The 19,302-nt window shown below is 39.2% G+C and overlaps 1 protein-coding gene and 1 pseudogene across 4 annotated transcripts in view; one reads left to right on the top strand and one right to left on the bottom strand.

Annotated features, from left to right (window-relative positions):
- LOC122324516 overlaps positions 1 to 19,302 on the bottom strand; it is a 307,667-nt pseudogene that overhangs the window by 129,370 nt on the left and 158,995 nt on the right.
- Positions 1 to 19,302, top strand: part of LOC122324507 (SAM and SH3 domain-containing protein 1-like) — an 87,410-nt gene that overhangs the window by 43,708 nt on the left and 24,400 nt on the right. For all 4 annotated transcript variants that reach the window (XM_043219002.1, XM_043219000.1, XM_043218999.1 and 1 more), the window contains exons 2-4: positions 11,030 to 11,158; positions 17,923 to 17,973; positions 18,192 to 18,241. In XM_043219002.1, coding sequence (XP_043074937.1) covers positions 11,030 to 11,158; positions 17,923 to 17,973; positions 18,192 to 18,241 — 230 coding nt within the window. The remainder of the gene's footprint in view (positions 1 to 11,029; positions 11,159 to 17,922; positions 17,974 to 18,191; positions 18,242 to 19,302) is intronic.

The following is a 19,302-nucleotide window of genomic DNA, read 5'->3' as shown; positions in this document are numbered from 1 at the left end:
ATATTATAAATGTCATTTATTTCTAATAAACCTAACCTTAAATGGCTATTACTACACTCTTCAGGATCAGATGATCCTTCAGAAATTATTTTTGCAATTTTAAAAATGCTTTTACTGTCATTTTTGATAAATGTAATCCATTCTGAATAAAAATATTAATGACTTATTGTATTATTATTATCTTATCAGATTATTTTGGAGAATATGTTTCTTTCAACCTTAACTTCAGCGGATTCAAACATCCAGCATCACCGTAGGTTCTATGCTCAGTGCACATATCCATACTTCATAACTTTAGTTGAATTATCATAGCGGAACGGTGAATGTTTTGCTGTCTACAGAACCACAGGCTGCAGGTGGCCATCATTTTGGCACTTTCTATATAAACAGATCCAGTGAGCCGGGCCAAACTGGCCCCAGTAGTTCCGCCACAGAGCATGCGGATCACTGGAATACCAATCACAGCGCTGCAAGAGAGCCACTGTGNAGAGAGAGAGAGAGAGAGAGAGGGATGAGCAGAAAAATGTTTGAATGTCGATGGTGTTAGAACACACAGTAGTTTCAAGTTATATAATCAGTTGCTTGTGCAGCATGCAATAATTGCTGTTCAGGCTCAATATGTCTGGAATGAGACTTTTGTTATGTTTGTTATGATCTCATTGCAGACAATGACAGACTCGCGTGTTTTTAGCCAATAGAGCCACTTTCCCATATTCAATATTATTTATAGGTGGTGTGAGTCGGGTGCAGCTGTGTTGACTTTCCCTTAAGATCTATATGTTCTACCGGCCCCCTGCTGTCTGGCGTTGAGTTAAGTGTTTCTTGAAGTATTGTGTGGATGTGTTTTGCAATCCCTGTAGGTTACGGGCCCTTTAGTTCAACAACACACTTTGGTTTGAATCCGGAAGGCATCTCAACAATAGAGCATTACCTTTGCTCTGCCATTCAGTGCTGTTAGAAACTCTGTTTACTCAGCAGGGAACTCCCTCACAAACACACAGTGACCTGGCGCTTTGACCTCGTCCTGGTCCTCTCTGATCCGAATTGATTGGCGGCCACTTTTTAAGCAAACGTTATGGTAATCACACAGTAGCAGACATCAGCTAAAGCACTTCCAGAATAGAGGATCGAACCTTGCTCCTCAGAGGAAATTTAAAAAGTTAATGCACCTTGTATGCATGTAAGCATTAAAGATCGCGTAAACGTGTGTTGGTTGAAAGAGAGTTGAACATGTGTTTTACATGTTTCGGCTATAAACACTTAGCCTGTTTAGCATCTGTTTTAGAGTCCCTGTCTGGAAAAGTCATTCCCACTTTACCTCTACCTACAATACGCATGAATTTCATTGAGCATGTATATGTATAATAATGCGTTTCTGTGTATATTTGTCTTTAAGTGAGAGGTGCTTACAAAACTGTTTAAAGTGTTTCATTCTCAATAAGAAATCTTAGTACTTCTCAGATGTTTAAGTGGGATCTGCATATATGGATGGTTTCTTTTTGCTGCTGTAGGACTAATGGAGGAATTCTCGCATAGAACAAGATGGACTCGCTCTCACTTTCCCTCTCTCTTTCAGGCTGTTCTGGCATCTGTCACGAGACTGGACAGCTGTTGCTGTTTCATAGAGTGTGTCTCTGGGAAGCAAAGTAGAAGGAGGAGAGAGGAACAGAAATGTTTAGCCACTCTTTTTTTTTTTTTTTGCAATAGACAGGCGTGACAGGAGAAATATCCAAGGCATCCACAGCTTTGGACGTGCACATTTATTCAATTCTGTCCTGTCGTCTCACTTACTGCAGATCAGATTACACAAGGGCTTAGAGGTTAGTTAGATTAGTGAAACCACCGTGCCTTTAAATCTTCCCTGCAGGACATCCAGAATGGTCAGATGCCACATTACAAGATCTTCTGGAAAGATTATGATGTCACAGATTAGGTTACATATGGATGAAGTTACCGTCTAGTTTTACCTACTGAGTTAACTTTGTGACTGAATATTTTTTGTAGTTTTGTTTAATTTGAGCATATATCAGACAAAATGTTAAAAAACATAAGTTTTTTTTTTTGTTGCAATCTTTTTTATTTGTCTGAAATATGGTTGATCATTTTTTAAAAATTACTATTAATGCTAAACAAGATCCATGCCAGTTAAGGAAAACAGTGAATGGGTACTTTAACCTTGGGGTTTGTGGGGATTTAAGTCAAAAAGGTTGAGTACACTGCTGTGCGTAAAACGTTCAGGCGGTCTTTGAAGTGTTATGAATAGAAGAAGGATAACGTCATGCTTCTGAAATAATTTTCTCATGGCCTTTTGTTTTCGAGTTCATTGTGAGCAAAATGTCGCTTTGTTCCTTTGTGTCTGTTTATAGCGGTAAAAGTATTGCTGGAAAACTGAAAGGAGAGATACCCTTTTCCAAAGGTCCGCGTGTGTCGTCATCGCTCGGTGAAGTTAAGTAAGGGATCAGTTTGTCCCGTTTGTGGCAGTGAGGGAAGCGCGAGAGCCTTGTGTTGTTTGGGCGGAGTGAACCATTGCTCTGGAGAGGGGGAGGCTGGAGAACTCAAGCGCAAAAATCCGCTTCGGGCGTTTTCGTCGGTGTTCTTGCTGAATGGGGCTGTCGTGGGTACTTCTGGACGTTGTTTGTCTCGCAGCAATTGGCTTTGATGTTATTTATGTATTGTTATGATCAAAACTTTTTTTATGCGGTCGCACTAAAGAGAACTCCCTAAAGTTTGGGTTGGTTCGCACCGACGAAGTGCCAAGTGAATAGCTGAAATCTGTCCGGCTACACTTGAGTTGAAGTTTCTCTGTACGGCGCGCGCTCAGCTGGATTCAAATGGAAAACATATCAGCGAACTTGATGAATATGTATTTCTACTCGGAATACTTTGCATCCACTTTTGAAAACGCGTCACGGGATAGCGAAATACTATCTCCGGTTTAAAAGACGTCTGGACATATTTTATGGTTTGGGGATTAACATTCGTCAACTTGAAATTTGAGGCTGTAAATCCATCAGTGTTTGACAATGGAGGAGGATCAAGTGTCTTCTCCCGAGGAGCCGCAGGCGGTCAGCGGCGCATCATCGGACAGTTTCTCCCGGCTCTGGTCGGACGTGATGGGGATGCTGGTAAGTTCGGAGTTGGGGGAGGGGTGTCACAGGAAGGCAACTTGAGAAAAGTCCTTCAACCGAGGGGCTTAATTTATTGGCGCTCATTGTGTGTGTAGTGGTTGTGCTTTGATGCCCGGCGCATGTTAAAGCAGTTCGCAGGAGCGTCAGGACAACCTCAGCCAACTTTCTGCTCGTTGTGAATGGGAGTCTTAAACCTGTATTTTTTGGATCTGTTGAGAGGCATTGAGAAGTTTAGAAATCTCCAGGGAAACGTATCACATGGTATGTAACTGAAGTGTTTATTATTATTCTAACCCGGCGCACGTGTGGCGTCAGATACGCAAAGTAACTCAAACACGACACAGACGTTTAAAGTTTTTTTTTCTTGTTTCAGTTTAAGTCTAATGACCAACAAGATGTACGTTATCCCGCACATCACACAGCTTTTTAATATGAGTATCTGTTTAGACACGAAATCGGGGGTTTGGGTTACTTGTAAGTTTACTTAAATCGCTTGCGTGTCCACAAAACTATCAGGCCGCAAAGAGTATTGCAACAATATTACCATATTAGTGTGTATATTGTTAAACAAACCATGTGTTTTATCTGTACTAGTTAGCTAAGTGATTTAACTGTAACATGCAACTTTTCCAATACTTTTTGTTTTGATTTTGTTTCTCTCTGATGCATTTTAGTGTTCATTTTAAGGCATGAAAACATTTCCTTTGCCACTACGGCATTTAGTTTAGAAAAAGATCTTAGTAATACATAATCTCTTTCAAGGCAGTCCCTGTTGTGTTATTTGCACATTTCATTGGTCCTGTTCATTACAACTTGTGAATTAGTTGTTTTCATTTAGACTTAAATGTCACATTGAAATGTCCTCAAGGCCTAGTCATAATTGGGCTTTTAATTGTGACTGTAGGAAATCAGTTAAAGTGGATATTTACATACAGATATCCCCTTAGACTTTGTCAGAATCTTAACATACCCGTTGTTAAGCACCCAGATCAAAGAGATAAAGGTGACCCCCATTTCCAGTGAAAACGGCTTTGTCTCTTGATGTCAGCAGTGTTAATTAAGCGTCTGAAAAGCGTGTGATTTGCTTTTATGTGCAGGAACCCTAATGAGAAATAATTGTTTCTATTAAATCTGATAAAATAAACACTGACACACATTCATGATTAATGCTTTAAGTCACACAAGACTTGGAATGGAAAGAGTCTTTTTTTTTTCCTTTCCATAGAATATGTGTCATGTATACTCCTCTTCTTACAAATAGCCCTGCAGTCCTCTCTCCTCGTCTGACTTGAACGCTCACGTGATAATACTAAAACCACACTGCCTAAGCAGCAGGTTGAGACTTCTATGAAGCAGTGTTGCAGGAAAAGTTGCAGAAGTAGCACCTGAAGGTGTTCTCAGCTTGGATTTACCCAACCCCCAACAACAAACTGTAGCTATTGTTTATGACCCTTGCAACCTTAATCAAATCCTCCATCTTTTGAATTTAAACAGTGCTTTTTAGTAGCCTTCATCTATAGTGGTAGTTTGGAGAATTTATATAATGTCTTGCTTCAGTTATTTTGGTTGTTTACAAAAGGAGATCTATGCATCTCTTTTAGTGTATACTTTATAGCAAAGACAAATGAATGTCTGACTGTATACTAATCAATTTTTGTTAATGACATTTTCGTAAGCATGTATGGTACTCGTATACAGTCAACTGGTATCATTGTTGTGATATATTTTGCAACAGTGATAACTAGATGATGGTACTTTTAATTACAAGGCATTTTAATAAATAAATTAGTTTGAAATTATTGATATCGATTGAAATTGAAATAAAAACTGACCAATGATTGCCAAGCCAGAGATGAATCAAGTGCCTTGAAATGTCTTGATTAAATAAGACATGGTTTCAGTTAAACTGACCATTAGACAGTCTGGTTGTTTTACTTTTACAAGCCTTTTAGATGCATCTTGACATGCGAACGTGAAATGTTTCTTTGGTGAGTACTGTATATAAAATGAAGGTCGTCTTATGGTGTTAACTAGATTTTTGAAGTTGCAAGATCATTTTTGCTTTCTTAAGTGCATATATTGCTAAATCTGAGGTAGTGTTTAAGATGTACTCTCTTATGCTAATGTTGATTAACAGCATTTGTAGAACTGGTGGCTAGTGAGATGTGAATTAAAGGTCTAAACTACATTCTGAGGTTAACCATTATGCATGCCAAGCTCATAGATCTCTCTTAATGAGAATACCTCTGTCTGCTTGTCATTGAAGTGTGGTCTGTGCGAGCAAACCCCATTTATATATGGTTCCACTCATCTAAATTTATTGCAAAGTCAATTAACAGCCCATCAACCTCATTTCAACCGTCTCTTGGATTTGTGTTAGCTTGTGGCTGTAAAGGTTTTAAGAAATGATCTGTAAAATACAGTTTTGACATCTTAATTGTTTGCTTTATAGGGACAGCTGTGTTGAAGCTCGTGCTACAGTATTTGCGTGTAGCATGCAGTAGCACACTAACTATTAACTGTAAAGACAGATAGACACTATGCATGAGGCAATAATGATATGTTTGCTTCACCATTGGACATTAGACAATCTGTGGGAGAGTGGCCGGTCATATCCGTAGCACTTAAGCACCTTGACAGTAACTGACCATGATTTTAGATGAGCCATCACTCCCCGCCTCTGATTCCAGTTAATTTAACACATTCTCCACCCAGCACGCATTACTGTCTTTTCACCTCCTGTCCTTCCTTTCCTCCTTCCCTATGCTTCCATCAGCCCTCTGTGGATATCCTGAGGAAGCCACCCTAATGAGGGTGCGTCAGGACCCCCTGACCAACTTCTGTCTCACATCCTCTCTAACTCAACTACTGCTCATGTTCAGTTCTCCCCTACAGGGCGGCGCCACACATCTCACAACGCCTACGTCAAGCTACTTCCCCATCCGCACATTACTTTGAAGAGTGTGAATCTTTCCAATCGTTTGCTATCCTTTACTCTATAGTACAAAGCCATTAACACATTGGTCTCATGCTTTCTGAATTTGTTCTGTGCTTAGTAATAGTGTCAGGACATGTTTAGGCACTGTGGGCATTAACATTTACGATGAGACATGCTATGAAGGAAAAGTAGACTTGTGATGTAGTCTGTTTCTGAGGGAGGACACATTAAAACTTGTGGTTTGCTGTGTTGCTCATTATTCCAACTATAAAAGCATATTATGCAATCTCCATTTACATAGAAATTGTTCTTTCTTTCCTCCTGTTTTGACGTATCATTTAGGTGTTGTAATACACAGTAAATTATATTTGTCATAAAACATTTAGACTGCAGATGTAATGTCATTTTTTTCATTTATTAAAAGCAAGTGAAAAAGCTTGAGGAATAGCATTCATTTTGAAAGAGGTTAGAAATTGAATATTTAAAAATAAATTAAATATACAATTTATTTAAAAATCATAGATTATAGGCCTATAGCTTGTTGTTTTTCAATGTTTTTCTTCTTTCTGTGGTCACTTCGGATGTTTGGAAAAGAGAATTTTATCATCAAAAAAGCTGAACAAAAAAAAAGTGAATAAAAGGGATTTTACTGACAGAAAAGTTTGATGTATATATTTGACTGAAAACGCATACCACTGTTTTTTTTTTTTTTTATCCTCAGTTTAGCATGCTCTCAACCCCATGTTGAGTGCATGCTTCTCGTGAATTCCTGGAATTAGTCAACACATTTGTCACAGGGCAGAAGCACTGGATTCAGGACTGTGTCCAAAACTCTTAATGACTCTGTAGTCTTCACGCTGCATTCAGAATGAAATGTGTTTCCTTTGATTTGAGTGTTGTGAAAAGAACAGCTCTTATCAGATCTGCTCCTTCATTTCACAATGGATTCTCTGTGTGAATGCATTTCAGTTTTGTTTTAGGCCGCTGAAGAATGAAAGGTTTTCCCTAAAAAAAACCTCTTTCCTCTCTCAGTAAAAGGGCCAGCAGGGGAAATATCCTAATCTTGCATTGTGTTTGCAAAGCTCAGCCGTAAGTCATAGGAAGAATCTACAAATGGCTTGAAGTCAGTTGTGTAAAAGCGTAATCAAATATTCCTTTAGTTCCGTAATACTGTCTTGGGGCAGGTGGGCTGAGCAACTGAAGGAATGTGGTGTAATCGGTTAGCTTGAGTTTAGGGGAAATGCATCATCTCACCCTTATTTATTTATTTTTTTTGTATTTTACTTACTCTTTTCTTTCCATCATTTCTATATTTTTCATTATGTTTGTTACAGTGTCCACATCAAAGATGTGTGGCTTTATTGAACAGCAGTTTCAATACTGAGGGAAGTGTGAATTCTGTGGTTGGCTTCTGTGAACAGACAGTTTCTCATATTTACTGCATTTGTTGTAAAAGTTTGATTGCATAATGTAGAATCTTTCTCTCTTCCAGTCATTGTGACCAATTCCTTTCGTTTCTATCCTTGTCCTGGAAACCGACGTTCTCGACAAAGAATGTTGTTGCATTGCATTACACAACATGTTGAGTTTGGTTCGTGTTGGGACTGTGGGTGTAATGTTGAAGTTAGCAGATTCTGGAGAACTGAACTGTAATTAGGTGTTGTATACTTTTGAGGAGTCAACAGTGAGTGAACAAGACTTAGGAGTTAGAGAATTGAGTGTAGTCTCCTGTTTTATGCTTCTTTTTATCAACCAGGGTCAACCTAAAAGCAAACTATTTAGGAATTATTAGTAAAAATATCAGTCTATAACTGTTGTTCCAGATGGAAATTATAGACATGAGCTGGCTGCTGAAAACCTTAGTCTGTATTTATGTAGGAGCACTTCTTTTTCTTTCTCCATTTCATCCAAAAAAAGTAGTGGACTTCCTCTTTATTAGAGCTTTGAAATCTAATTTGTTGTTGCATGTACTCAAAATTTATTTTTTCCCACCTAGCAGATAAATGTCATGTTTCTCTTGTCTACCAATGCCGAAATGTGGTTTTGTGGCTAGCCAACTTTAAAAGAGGTAGTTCAGATAAATCCACATTACTGGTTGAGGTAGGACAGAGAAGGTCTGTGTTGGTTTAAGGTTAGTATTTACTGATTGTACGAAGATGTCTGCATTAATTCGTGTTTGGAAATGGTTTACACTGGAGCTCTAGTAACAGACAGAGATCCAGCTTTGGGAGTTTAAAATGTTTGGCTTTTTGGGCTGGACAGCAGAGTTCGGGTGGTGCTGTTTGTGTGCTCAAACAGTGATTCATGTCGCGAAGCACGACACATTCCCTCTATTCTCTCATTTCATGTGGAGCTGCATTCAAGTAAGAGGCAAACATCATCTGTCCTCCACATCCTCTTACAGATGCAGACAGATGAAGCACAAGCTTTGAATTAGTCCATCAGTTAAATGCCCAGCTGGAAGCAGCAGACACACAGTCACTCACTTTAAAGTAGAGGATTGCAGCATTACCTCACCGGAGGCCAGGAATGTGTGGAATGATAATAAGAATATGGGAGGCATGTGCTATACAGATGGAGTTGAACTAATTCAGATCAAAGGCCACTCCTGCTCAGTTTATGCCTGAAGATAGACGATAAATTGATGGCCTGTTCCTCGTGTATTATATATGAATTTTATGTATCTTCAGCCCTGCTCCTGGGGACCCACTTTTCCTGTCTAGGGGCAACCCTGATCAAACACAGCTGAACCGGGTAATCAAGATCTTCACGATGGCTTGAAAAATTACAGAGTGGGTGACCTGAATTATGTTGGAAACAAACTTTGCAGGGCAGTGGGTGCCCAGGAGCAAGGTTGAAGATATTCAGTGTATATTGAAATATGCTTGTTGTATATCATATTTTAAGCTCCATTTTGTAGGCTGTTCTTTTCCTTAGTTTCTGTTACTAAATTGCAGGTTTGAGTTCAAATGTGTTTTTAGGCTATATTCTTATAAATAAAAAAGGTGGTTTCCTCCATGCGTCCCCATTTTTATTGACTACTTTTTCTTGAGTCTTTGCTTTCTATATAATAAAATTATCTAAAGTTATGAGACCAGTTTAAGACTGGAATAAGTTCTTGGATGAAAGTTTTGGCCCTTCCACCCATCACTCAGGGCTAAGCACAGCCTCTGGCCTGTCATTACCATCCCAACCAACAATGTACTTGAAAAAGATTGGCTAATGGCAAAAGAAAAAAAACTGGGGCCTAGTTGCTGTTGTAAAGGTTTTCTTTTTCTTTTTTCTTTTTTTTAAGCTGTTTTGTCTTTCTTTATCAGGTGTTCTAAAGGAAGGATGACTCTTGATTTGATTTGATGATTTTTTTTTGTTTTGTTTTGTTTGTTTTCTATCTAACCACCAATCTCACACATTCACATCATGTTTTGTCTAAAATCTGGAGGTGCTCTGTGGGCCAACAGATCGGAATGTAAAAGCTGGAATTTCTCACAGAGAGCAGCGTTCCATTGGGAGTCTCAGTATTCTGAGATCATCTGTTTGGAGTTTTGTTGGAACGGATTGGTTAAGAGGCATTTTGTGGAGAACAAGAAAACCTTTTACGTTTAACTTTGAATATTATTTATAAGACATTGTTTATTTATAACTCAAACTACACTTTAAAAAAGAAAAGATCTCAACGGTATTATCATGAATTGAATGTGCCTGAAGTGATTTATTATTATTTTTACTTTTTTATTGTCGTTTACACACGTAGCCATGCCTGTAATAGCCACCAGTTTTACCAGTGGGTGTATTTGAAGCCATGGTCTTCCTACCTCTGGTCCGTACACACAATGACAGGATATATGTGTTTGTCAGCATGGTCCTTAGCAGGAAGAAGGCCTTTGTGTTTGACTTTTCATTCAGCAGTACTTTAAAGGGCGTCTAGTACAGCAATTGGAGAGAACTAGCCTAGAACTTAGATACAACAAACATGCTCTCAAATATAACAAGCTCTTGTATTTAGGAAAAGAAACTATGCCACCTGCAGCTGTGTGTGTATTAATACTTTTCTATAGAAGTTGAAAGAAGCTAATCTCTTTTTGAGTAAAGGACCTTCTTACTGTGTTTTTTTTTTTGCAGCAGTCTGATGTCATTTGCTATACGTGTATGTCACGAGCTTGTAGAAAAATAGGATACACCCACACTCACTCACGCTGAAGTCAGAGCCAGGCAGCACCACAGTTGAATATGTGCTCTCACAAGACGACAGCTGCAAAGGTCAGAGAAGGTTGTAAGGGCTGGGCGGTAAGAGAGGCCTTCTGCGCTTGTGTTCGTTGAGTTTATAAATATGTGTTGCACAGAAAATGCCACCCAGATGTAAAAACTTATACTTGCCTGCCTTGTAAAAATGTTCTCTGGCCCCACCACTAGGGAAAAAAATTTTGGTAACTTGGTTGTGAAAATATTTGTTAAAATTTTATATGAATTATAACTCTTTTTTTTTTTTTCTGGAAGATCATGCCACTCAACTGTCCATCCTTGGACCATATACGTGGCACAAGAAACCCATCTCAACAAACTGACAACTTCTCTATAAACCAGTAGCATGGAAATTATAACCCCACAAATTCACAAAAGCCCAGCAAAAATCCTGCGGTCTCAGCCCAGAGTATCGTGTGGAGTGAAAATAATGGAATGTGCTGGTTAGATGTTTAGTTCAGCTTGTGTGTGACTGTTTGCTTCGTCGAAGCAGATGTGTGCAATGTGTTCAGAGTGTGTTATGTCCTTTTTGGCTGGCGCTGTTCTTGCAATCCTAATTAAAATAGTGTGCCAGTGACAAGTTTTTAATGAAGCTCTCCTACAGCTCCGCTCGTGTTTGTTTGTGTTTCTGAGACTGTGATGGGAGGGAGGCTTATTAATGAGAGGTGTAATTTTAAATGAAAAGCCATTAAAACTTTTCTCAATTATGTCTCTGTTTTTGTAGGATGGCTCTCTGGGTAATATAGATGACCTGGCACAAGAGTACTCGGAGTACTACAACACATACTTCAGCGACGTTAGCGATCGAATGGAGGAACTACGTAAGCGACAAGTGTCTCAAGAGCTAGACATGGTAAGTTGAGCATTAAATGTTTATAGCACACACTGCCGGATTTGTACACCTGCATTTCTATAGCTGTGGATATGTCTGTTTTCTAGAACAATTTCTAGTAACGGTTTCATTAAATCGCCTTGTCACCAGGTAATTCTAAAGAGTTGTTTATGCATACTTTCGTCATCGTTTTAATTCATCGTGGCATGTTTACTGCCTTGGCATTTAAACCAGATGAGTTAATCTGGCAGTCATTAGCACTGTGAAACGCGTTTTTGGGTCAGGTGTCTTACTTAAAAAGTTTTAGGCCTTTAGTCACATGGTCGGCTATCGTATCAGCCACTGCAATATAAACAAAAAAAATGCTGAGTGTGCCTTTAACCCGAAACATTTTCTGCAGAAGTTCTATTTTACTTTTCTGAAAAGCAGTTGGCATCAATTCATAAAAACGATCTTGTTTATAGTTTTCAGTTGGTAAAACAAACTTCACTGTCTGACCTACATACTATGTCATACTTGAGTTTAGCCTTAATAAATACGGAAATTGAATACTAAAGCTATTAACACTGTATGGCCAACTTGTTATTGCAGTAACAGTTGTTTTAGTCATAAACCAGTGGAATAGTTCCCCTTCCATTTATGTTCCAGGGATAATGAACCACAAGCACAGCTAATCACAAAATTCAATTATTTCTTTCATCACTTGGTGCTACAGAATGGCCATTGTAAACCTATGAGCTAATAGAAGGAAATGCTTGTCTTAAACCATTACAAAATGAAGACAAATGCGTTCACCCTCTGCCCTCTCTCCATACGTGTTTGGATTGTCTGCGGTTCTGTCAGTGCTCTGCGTTTCTCGTCTGCGTCTCAAAGCGTCTATGTTCTCAGGGATGTAGGGTAGTGGGCCACCCAGGGTTGCTAAGAAACCGCCGGACTCATTATAACATGCAGCTGGGGTTGGCACGGTCCAGTGAGGGGATTTTGAGAGAAAGAAAGAAAACATTCTGAAAGTCATGCTCAGCTGTGGTGCTGGCCTCGGATAGGAACCAGTCATTCTCAATGTTCGGAGAACATTAGGTATGCTATTGTGTTTGAATTGTTTCAATGGATTTTCTCTCTGAATTTCAGGGGAATAATACAGAATTCCACTGTACAGAATCACTATACCAAATCACTGCTTCTGCAAAGAACTAGCATTGCCTTTATTACAAAACCTCTTAGAATAGCTTATTTATATCTAATCATGTCATTCTAAACCTACAGTATGTGATCCTTTTTTTAGCGTAGACAGAATTAGCATTTTTATGTGAACTGTTCCTTTTATGTTTTCTCCATCTCATTAATTCCAGTATCCAACTGTAACCCCAGTTCTTTGTAAACTGTACTAAAGCTAAAGCTGGTTAATACAGGGCTGAGCACAGCACAAAACCTGGCTGTACCGTCCCACCTCAATCAGCACTGTGACTCAGCTGTGTTTGTTTAGTAATCCGGATTCATGCCTCTTCAGTGCTCAAGTTCTTTCAGAGTGCGCTTTATGAATATTGAATGCTTTTTAAGTTTATCTTTACTTTACACCATGTCTCTGCCCCTTTAATTAGCACAAACTTAAGATAACTAGCAACAAAGGCTAGATAAAGCTCATGCAGTGGGAGTCAGATCTCACAAAGAGTTCAGTCCAAAAATAGGTCTTCCCTTTCGGAAAATGTCAGTGCAATGCATCAAAGGACTTATATAGAAGGACTGATAAATCCCAAGCAGAGGATGATGACTGTCAAAAGAGGGTTTGGTCTGAGGCTAATGGGGCAGGAGGAAGTGTCAAGTGGGCCAAGTAGGTCATCTCTTTATGTATTTAGTGTTGCTGATCTTGTGCCATTCTCAAGAGTATCATGAAAAGGAAATGGGGACATTGGAGTAGCTGCTGGCTGGGGAAAGATTCGGTAAATGGTGAGAGGAATAATATGGATAACTGTGAATTTTATAGGAGGTTTTTTTGCATTCCATGTGCAAGTGAGGGGAAAACATGCTTATTTTGGGGATCTGCAGGTCTACACAAGTTGAACTGGTTCGTTTGGTTACCAAGATGGTCTTGAAAACTTGCCATTTTTCTGCCACATATGCCATTTTTCTTTTTTCTTTTTTTTCTTACACACAATTTTTTTCATATTAGACAGCCCTTTCTAGACGCTGTCTAGGCTAAATTGTGAAACTGGCATACTCGTCCAAGATGAGTGGCTGCTGTCCAGTCTGATGGCAGTAACAAGTGATTATCTTCTTCCTGATTGGCGGGTTATAGGCCATATTAATGGCTTGATATTTCAGCTTTGCCTTGAGAGACATGACGTTTGCGTGACCTTTGAATTTTTTGGCACTTGGAAAAGTCAAAATGCTGGTACTCCCTATCGTTGTCTTTCAGTCTTCTCTCTTTTCTTTCTAATCCTTTTCTTCCTCCTATCCTCTCACTAATTTCCATAAACACTGTCACCCAGCTAACCTCTCTCCCAATGGCACGTAACCCTGTTTTAGAGGCCAAGCTGGCAATGGGCCCTTGGCTTTCTCCCCTCGACCCAAAAGAGGGGAAAGGTCACCGGTTTAACCAGAGGCAACACTGAAGGCTATTGTGAGTAAGGCACGAATGTTGTGGTCTATTCATACTTAGACAGAATGAATCTCTGAGCACATGCAGGAATCCACAGTGAAGGACTTGTATCCTGAACAGCATCAAATGAGGCCCATGGTTTCTCCTACACTGCCAGCCGACCTCTTCCTTTCTGACAGAGGTGAAGTCCGTGTGCTATTTGAAGCTGTCTGTTACTTTCTCTTCCTTATTTCTATTATTTGGTTTAGTCTGAGGCACTCTCAGATGTCGTAGACATTCCCAAGTCCGATTTGAGGTTTGATTTCTGTTTCATTTCCTCAGATATCTCCAAAGAGAGCTGACAGAGCTGGTTCAGGCTTCCACATTTTCTCAACACTCTTCCTCTCTATCTCCCTTTGCTTTTTTAAGAGCTACCCTGATGACAAAGAGTTAGGAAAACATCCTCTACTCTGTGTGTTGAATAGATAAACCCCCCATTTTACATAGTACAAGCCAGCCATGTTTCTATTTTGTCATTTGTCTTCATAGCTGTTCATACAGAGACGCACTCCTTTTATTCCATTCGCCAGACAGAGAGTCTCTATCAGCCACACAATGCGACTGTGGTGGAAAGCTGTTCTGTGTTATTGAGTTTTCACTTGAGTATCAGTTTTTAAGGTTGACTAATAACAGAAAACAGACTGAATGGCTTCTCTTTATCTTTTTCTATCAGAATGCATGTGGCTGGGCTACTTTTACACTACTGAAACTAGGCTACTTAGTAGTGGGAGTTACTTGAAACACTTGGTTCATATAGTTGGGGTAGTTCTTCTTTAACATGTTAATTCTGTAATTACTCTTTATTAAGACTCTGGCACACCCTTTGCTTTAATGGTTTTTAGGTTTTCTGTCCCTCTCTCAGGCTCGGGCTTGTTGTAGTGGTTTTCTCAAAGGCATGTTGTGGCATTTTGATTTGATTCCTGTTCGTGTGAAAGTAGGTTATGTTATGGAAGTGAACCTGTGTTTAAGGGGGAACCCACACACACGCACAGCAATTGGCAGGTGACGCACAAAGATAAGTTTGGTGTTGCACAGGTCTGTCATGACACTGACATATAATACTTACCTGTTTTATTCCAGCACAAGCAACATATGTTTTTTCCTCACTCCGACTGGTATTTCCAGGTAGAAACCACACAACTGGAATAGTGTACCCACAAAGTGTCACACACTGCGAGTGTGTATATGTGTGCGTTTTGTTTGTGTTAGAGCAGTAGGAATGGTTAGTCTGGTTCTACAAGGACAATTTCTCTAGCTGTTACTCAACCAAATGTCTCTCCTGATTGGGTGGTAGGAGCCAAGACTCTCCCCATGAGCCGACCTCATCCACCCAACAGGCGTTTTTGCTGCCAGCCTGACTGTGTGTGTCCTGACCTGCACACTGGGACTCTGTATGAATTTATATAAAACACCTCATCAGCCTTCTTCAGTTTGTTTATGGTGTGCCAGCCATCCTGCCACATCTCTGTCTGTCTTTATATCTCTCTTTCTGTCCAAATTGCTATTCCAAAACCTTGAAATGATCTATCTATCTATCTATCTATCTATCTTATGCTAACTGTGGAAGTGGAAGAGACTCATTTGAAATGCTCTGCTGTGGAAGCTACTTTATTTTGTTATTATATGCTTACTTGCTAACAGTAGAGTATGATATTTAGCATGGTGCTAAGTTAAATAACCGTACTCCAAGCTCAAAAAGTTGAGCATACAAGGTTTTGGAACAAAGTCAGTTTGTTTTAATAGGAATCGCTCAGTCTCTCTTCTAAATCACTTCATTGTTATTTAACAACTGTAAAGATCTCGAATATGTTCTGTCAAATTCATTTTTAGTTCAGGGAGTGGTTGCTTTATCATGCTTCAACATCTTGTAACTATGGTGGTTGTTGTTTTTGTTTTTTTTTTTGGAGTGTGCACTAGGTTGATCTGTATATATGGGTGTGGGTGTATACAGTAGTTACAGTGTGCTGCCTATTAAGCCAAATCCATCTTCAGCATGCATAGAGCCAAATCCAGTCATGCACATACAATCACAGACACACAGTCGCTCATCAACCACAAGCTGCTGGACCTCACAATGAACTTCATATAGCCAGTCATTAAGTGGTTGTCTTTTAGCTCTACACTTAAACATGTCCCATATAGTGGTATAAATATTGACACACATTGAGCTAAACTATGTCAAGAGGTGCAGTGTCTGTCTAGTGTAGATCTGTACTATTGCGCTGGTTGTTGTGAAGGCTGCAAGTGTGTGTCTGTGGGTCTGTGTGAGTGAGTGCACACAGACACAGAGCATCTCTTTGTGTGGATATGTGTTTTGGATGACACGGCCAGCAGCAGTGTGTACAGATGATTCAGTGTGTGCCAATGGGGGCATGTGCCCAGTGGGTATGGGGCAGTTGATGTCCTGCTGCTGATGATACAGAACACAGACCCGTGTATGTGTGTTTACTTTGGCCAGTGTGTGTTCATATGGGAATAACTTCAAGTGTGTGTGTGTGTGTGTGTGTGTGTGTGTGTGTGTGTGTGTAAAAGAGAGAAAGTGAATTCTTCCTTCTGTCCTGGATGGCTCCACTTTTACAACACAACATCTGATTTACTACTTAGAAGCTTTCAGACTTTACCAACACACCACTGAACACTAAAGCAGACGGATGGAGTGGCATAGAGACAAAACGCACACAAACAGCCATCCTAGCCTAAAAACAGTGTTTCTCTCTGACAAAAATGCTTTGCTTGCAGGAAAAGAGACTTGAAGATTACTACTGTGATAACTGAGGGTCTGGACACACATTTTCCACTCCGCTGTCCATCACTTGTGCTAGAGGGCCTTTTTTATCCAAACATAGCATCTCTCTATTAACATTCTGTCGTAATGATATTTAATAACTATATTCAGCAGCCTTTCCCGACTCTCCTTTTAAACTACATTATCCATTATTTTATTTTTTACATATTTTATTTAGTCTACTTTAATAAGACAAGATAAAATTTTACTAAACAAAAGAGTCTCCAAATCGTATAACGAAATGCATTTTACAGAAGCTATCTAGATATAAAAAAAAACAGCTGATGCGCACTTTCACACAAACACAGATATGTTTGGAGGTCATTGCACGAGCAGAAGTCTTGGTTTTGGGAAGTGAGTAGTGAGAATGAGCAAGCAGTGATATAGAGTGTGTACTGGGAACAAAATTAAACATCAGCCTCTGGTGAAGGCTTCAGAGTGGCTAACAAGACATGCAATTCTACAGGGTTGCAAAAAAAGAAAATAAAAGAACCAGTTCAACCTCTGCTTGACTAGGCTATTCTGCCCGAACTCCTACCAGACCTGTCGCTTCAACACCATGGGCAGTTAAAAAGCAAACAAACAGCTTGAGAAGGCGAGATTCCTCCACAATGAGGTTACTTGTGAAGTGCAAGTTCTTCTTGATTTACTCGTTACCCCTCTAAAAATATTTGAAATTGAACTTAAGACTGTTAACAACATTACTTTTCCATCCATGATGCAATGTATGTCTGATTGCTTGTAGGAATGATTAAAATGTAGTTTTTTTTATAATCATTTTGCTTGTTTTTTTTTTTCTTTTTTTTTGGCATGTGTAACTGAAAATTAAATGTAACAGAAAATTGTAATTTATAAATATAAATATAAAAAATACAGTTTTGCCTTTTGCATTCTAGGTGAAATGTATGTAATATTAAAAAATCTTTTTATATATTTAGTAGAAAAAACACTTAAATTTAGACTAAAAGTAATTGTGACCACCAAAGTTATATCCATAGATTTCAGTACACCTGACTAAGATCAGTGCTTTCCAACCCTGAGATTATTTTGGTGTTATATTTTGACAATGCTACTTGTATGGCAAGTTGCTGATCGACAGTGTTGGCTTGTACCAGGGTTCATGTTTGCTGTATTTCCAGTAAGTTTAGATCTTTCCACATGTTAATGTTTTTTTTGCTCTGTTGTGCAGCTGCACAGGACCAGCGGGTTCAGTGCGCCTCAGGTGATTTGCGTTGGGGGCAGAGGGTGTGGCTTTCTTAATAACAAGACAAGCTCTTGGCATATGGGTGTGTGGCCCTACATTAGCAGCAGTGCGTGTTTGTGTGTCCTTGTTCCTAACCTCCCCTTTTTATGTGTGTTTTTCAGGAAAAAGCAGACACCAGCTTCAACTCTTCACAGCTACGCTCAGACATCCAGGTCAGTCGACCCACAATGCTGTGCATATGTTTTCAGACATTCACACAGCTGCAGTCATAGCCATAACTCACTGTTACAACGCAACATAGTTTAATTCACAACGTCTCCATGATAAATCAGCAGATTGCATGCTCAGATTACACTGATTTGTGTCATCAGTGATTAAAATCAGTGCGTGTGTAATTGCAATAATTAACCGCAGTGTTATGTGTCCACAGGAATCGTTCGGCATCAGCAGTGAGGTGTCCACTCCAGAGACTGAGAGAAAGTAAGAAGGTCTAAATGCACTCAGTAATGGTTAATATGCTAGATGTGTCTTGCTTTTAGAAAGGTAAACAAAACTAATGAACCAGATCTAGGATAGTTTTTAATATCTAAACCATCAGCTTAAAGGTTTACCCAAACCTAAAGGGCCAACTTGTATGTGACTGTTTACCTCTCAGATATGTGATCACACACATCAGATCTGCTCTCCATCCCCCATCTACCCCTTAGTGTAAGTTTGTGTGTGTGTGTGTGTGTGTGTGTGTGTATATAAATGGGTGTGAATTCCTCCATTTTACTTCTTCACATCTTGGTGCTTCCAGGCTTCCTTCCTTCCGTCCATTGTTCTTAGATGTTTAAGATGAAATTAACCGATTAGAGAGAGGAAGAAAGACATTCGGACCTAAGTGAGATGCAGTGAGTTTATAGTACACAAGGGTGTTAGTCAAACTGACAAAATGAACTTTATTTAGCATTATTGCTTAAATCTAACACAATGACATCATCTGTGCCCACGCAGTTGTGTAATAGTCAAAGGTCAGTTTGCTTAATTTAAAATGTATTAGTCATGTCGTGAATTTCAAAATACTACAGTTTTTGTGAAGATTAGAATTCTAAAAGGCTGATGTCAGTGAACAAANTTTTTTTTTACTGTGTGGCTGAACAGTCCACGTGCCATGGGAAAGATTAAATTCTACCGCTGTCATCCACACTCTCTGGAGAGTAGTAGTATGCTTGGATAAATGTAAAACATGCGGAGCTGACACATGTTTCATCATTTATATGGCTCTGCGGTCCTGTGCACATGTGGATGGGTTTGAGTCGTACTCTGTTTTGTGATGAATATGACTCTAGCCTTGATTTGACAAAAGCAAGCTTAAATTGTTTTACTCAATACTTATATTTAAAAACATTGTTTGATTTTACTCTTTAACCCATTTGTTTGAATGGATTGATTAGAACAAAACATCTTCAACAAAGCTCATGTTCACCTGCCTTTACTTTTCAGTGCATTGCCCACATCTCAAAATACAATCAACAACCGATATTAAAATGACGATCTGT

This window comes from Puntigrus tetrazona, chromosome 20 (assembly GCF_018831695.1).
Source record: "Puntigrus tetrazona isolate hp1 chromosome 20, ASM1883169v1, whole genome shotgun sequence".
NCBI classification, from domain to species: domain Eukaryota; kingdom Metazoa; phylum Chordata; class Actinopteri; order Cypriniformes; family Cyprinidae; genus Puntigrus; species Puntigrus tetrazona.
Note: the sequence above shows the minus strand (reverse complement) of the source record. Positions and strands in the feature narration are given on the sequence as shown.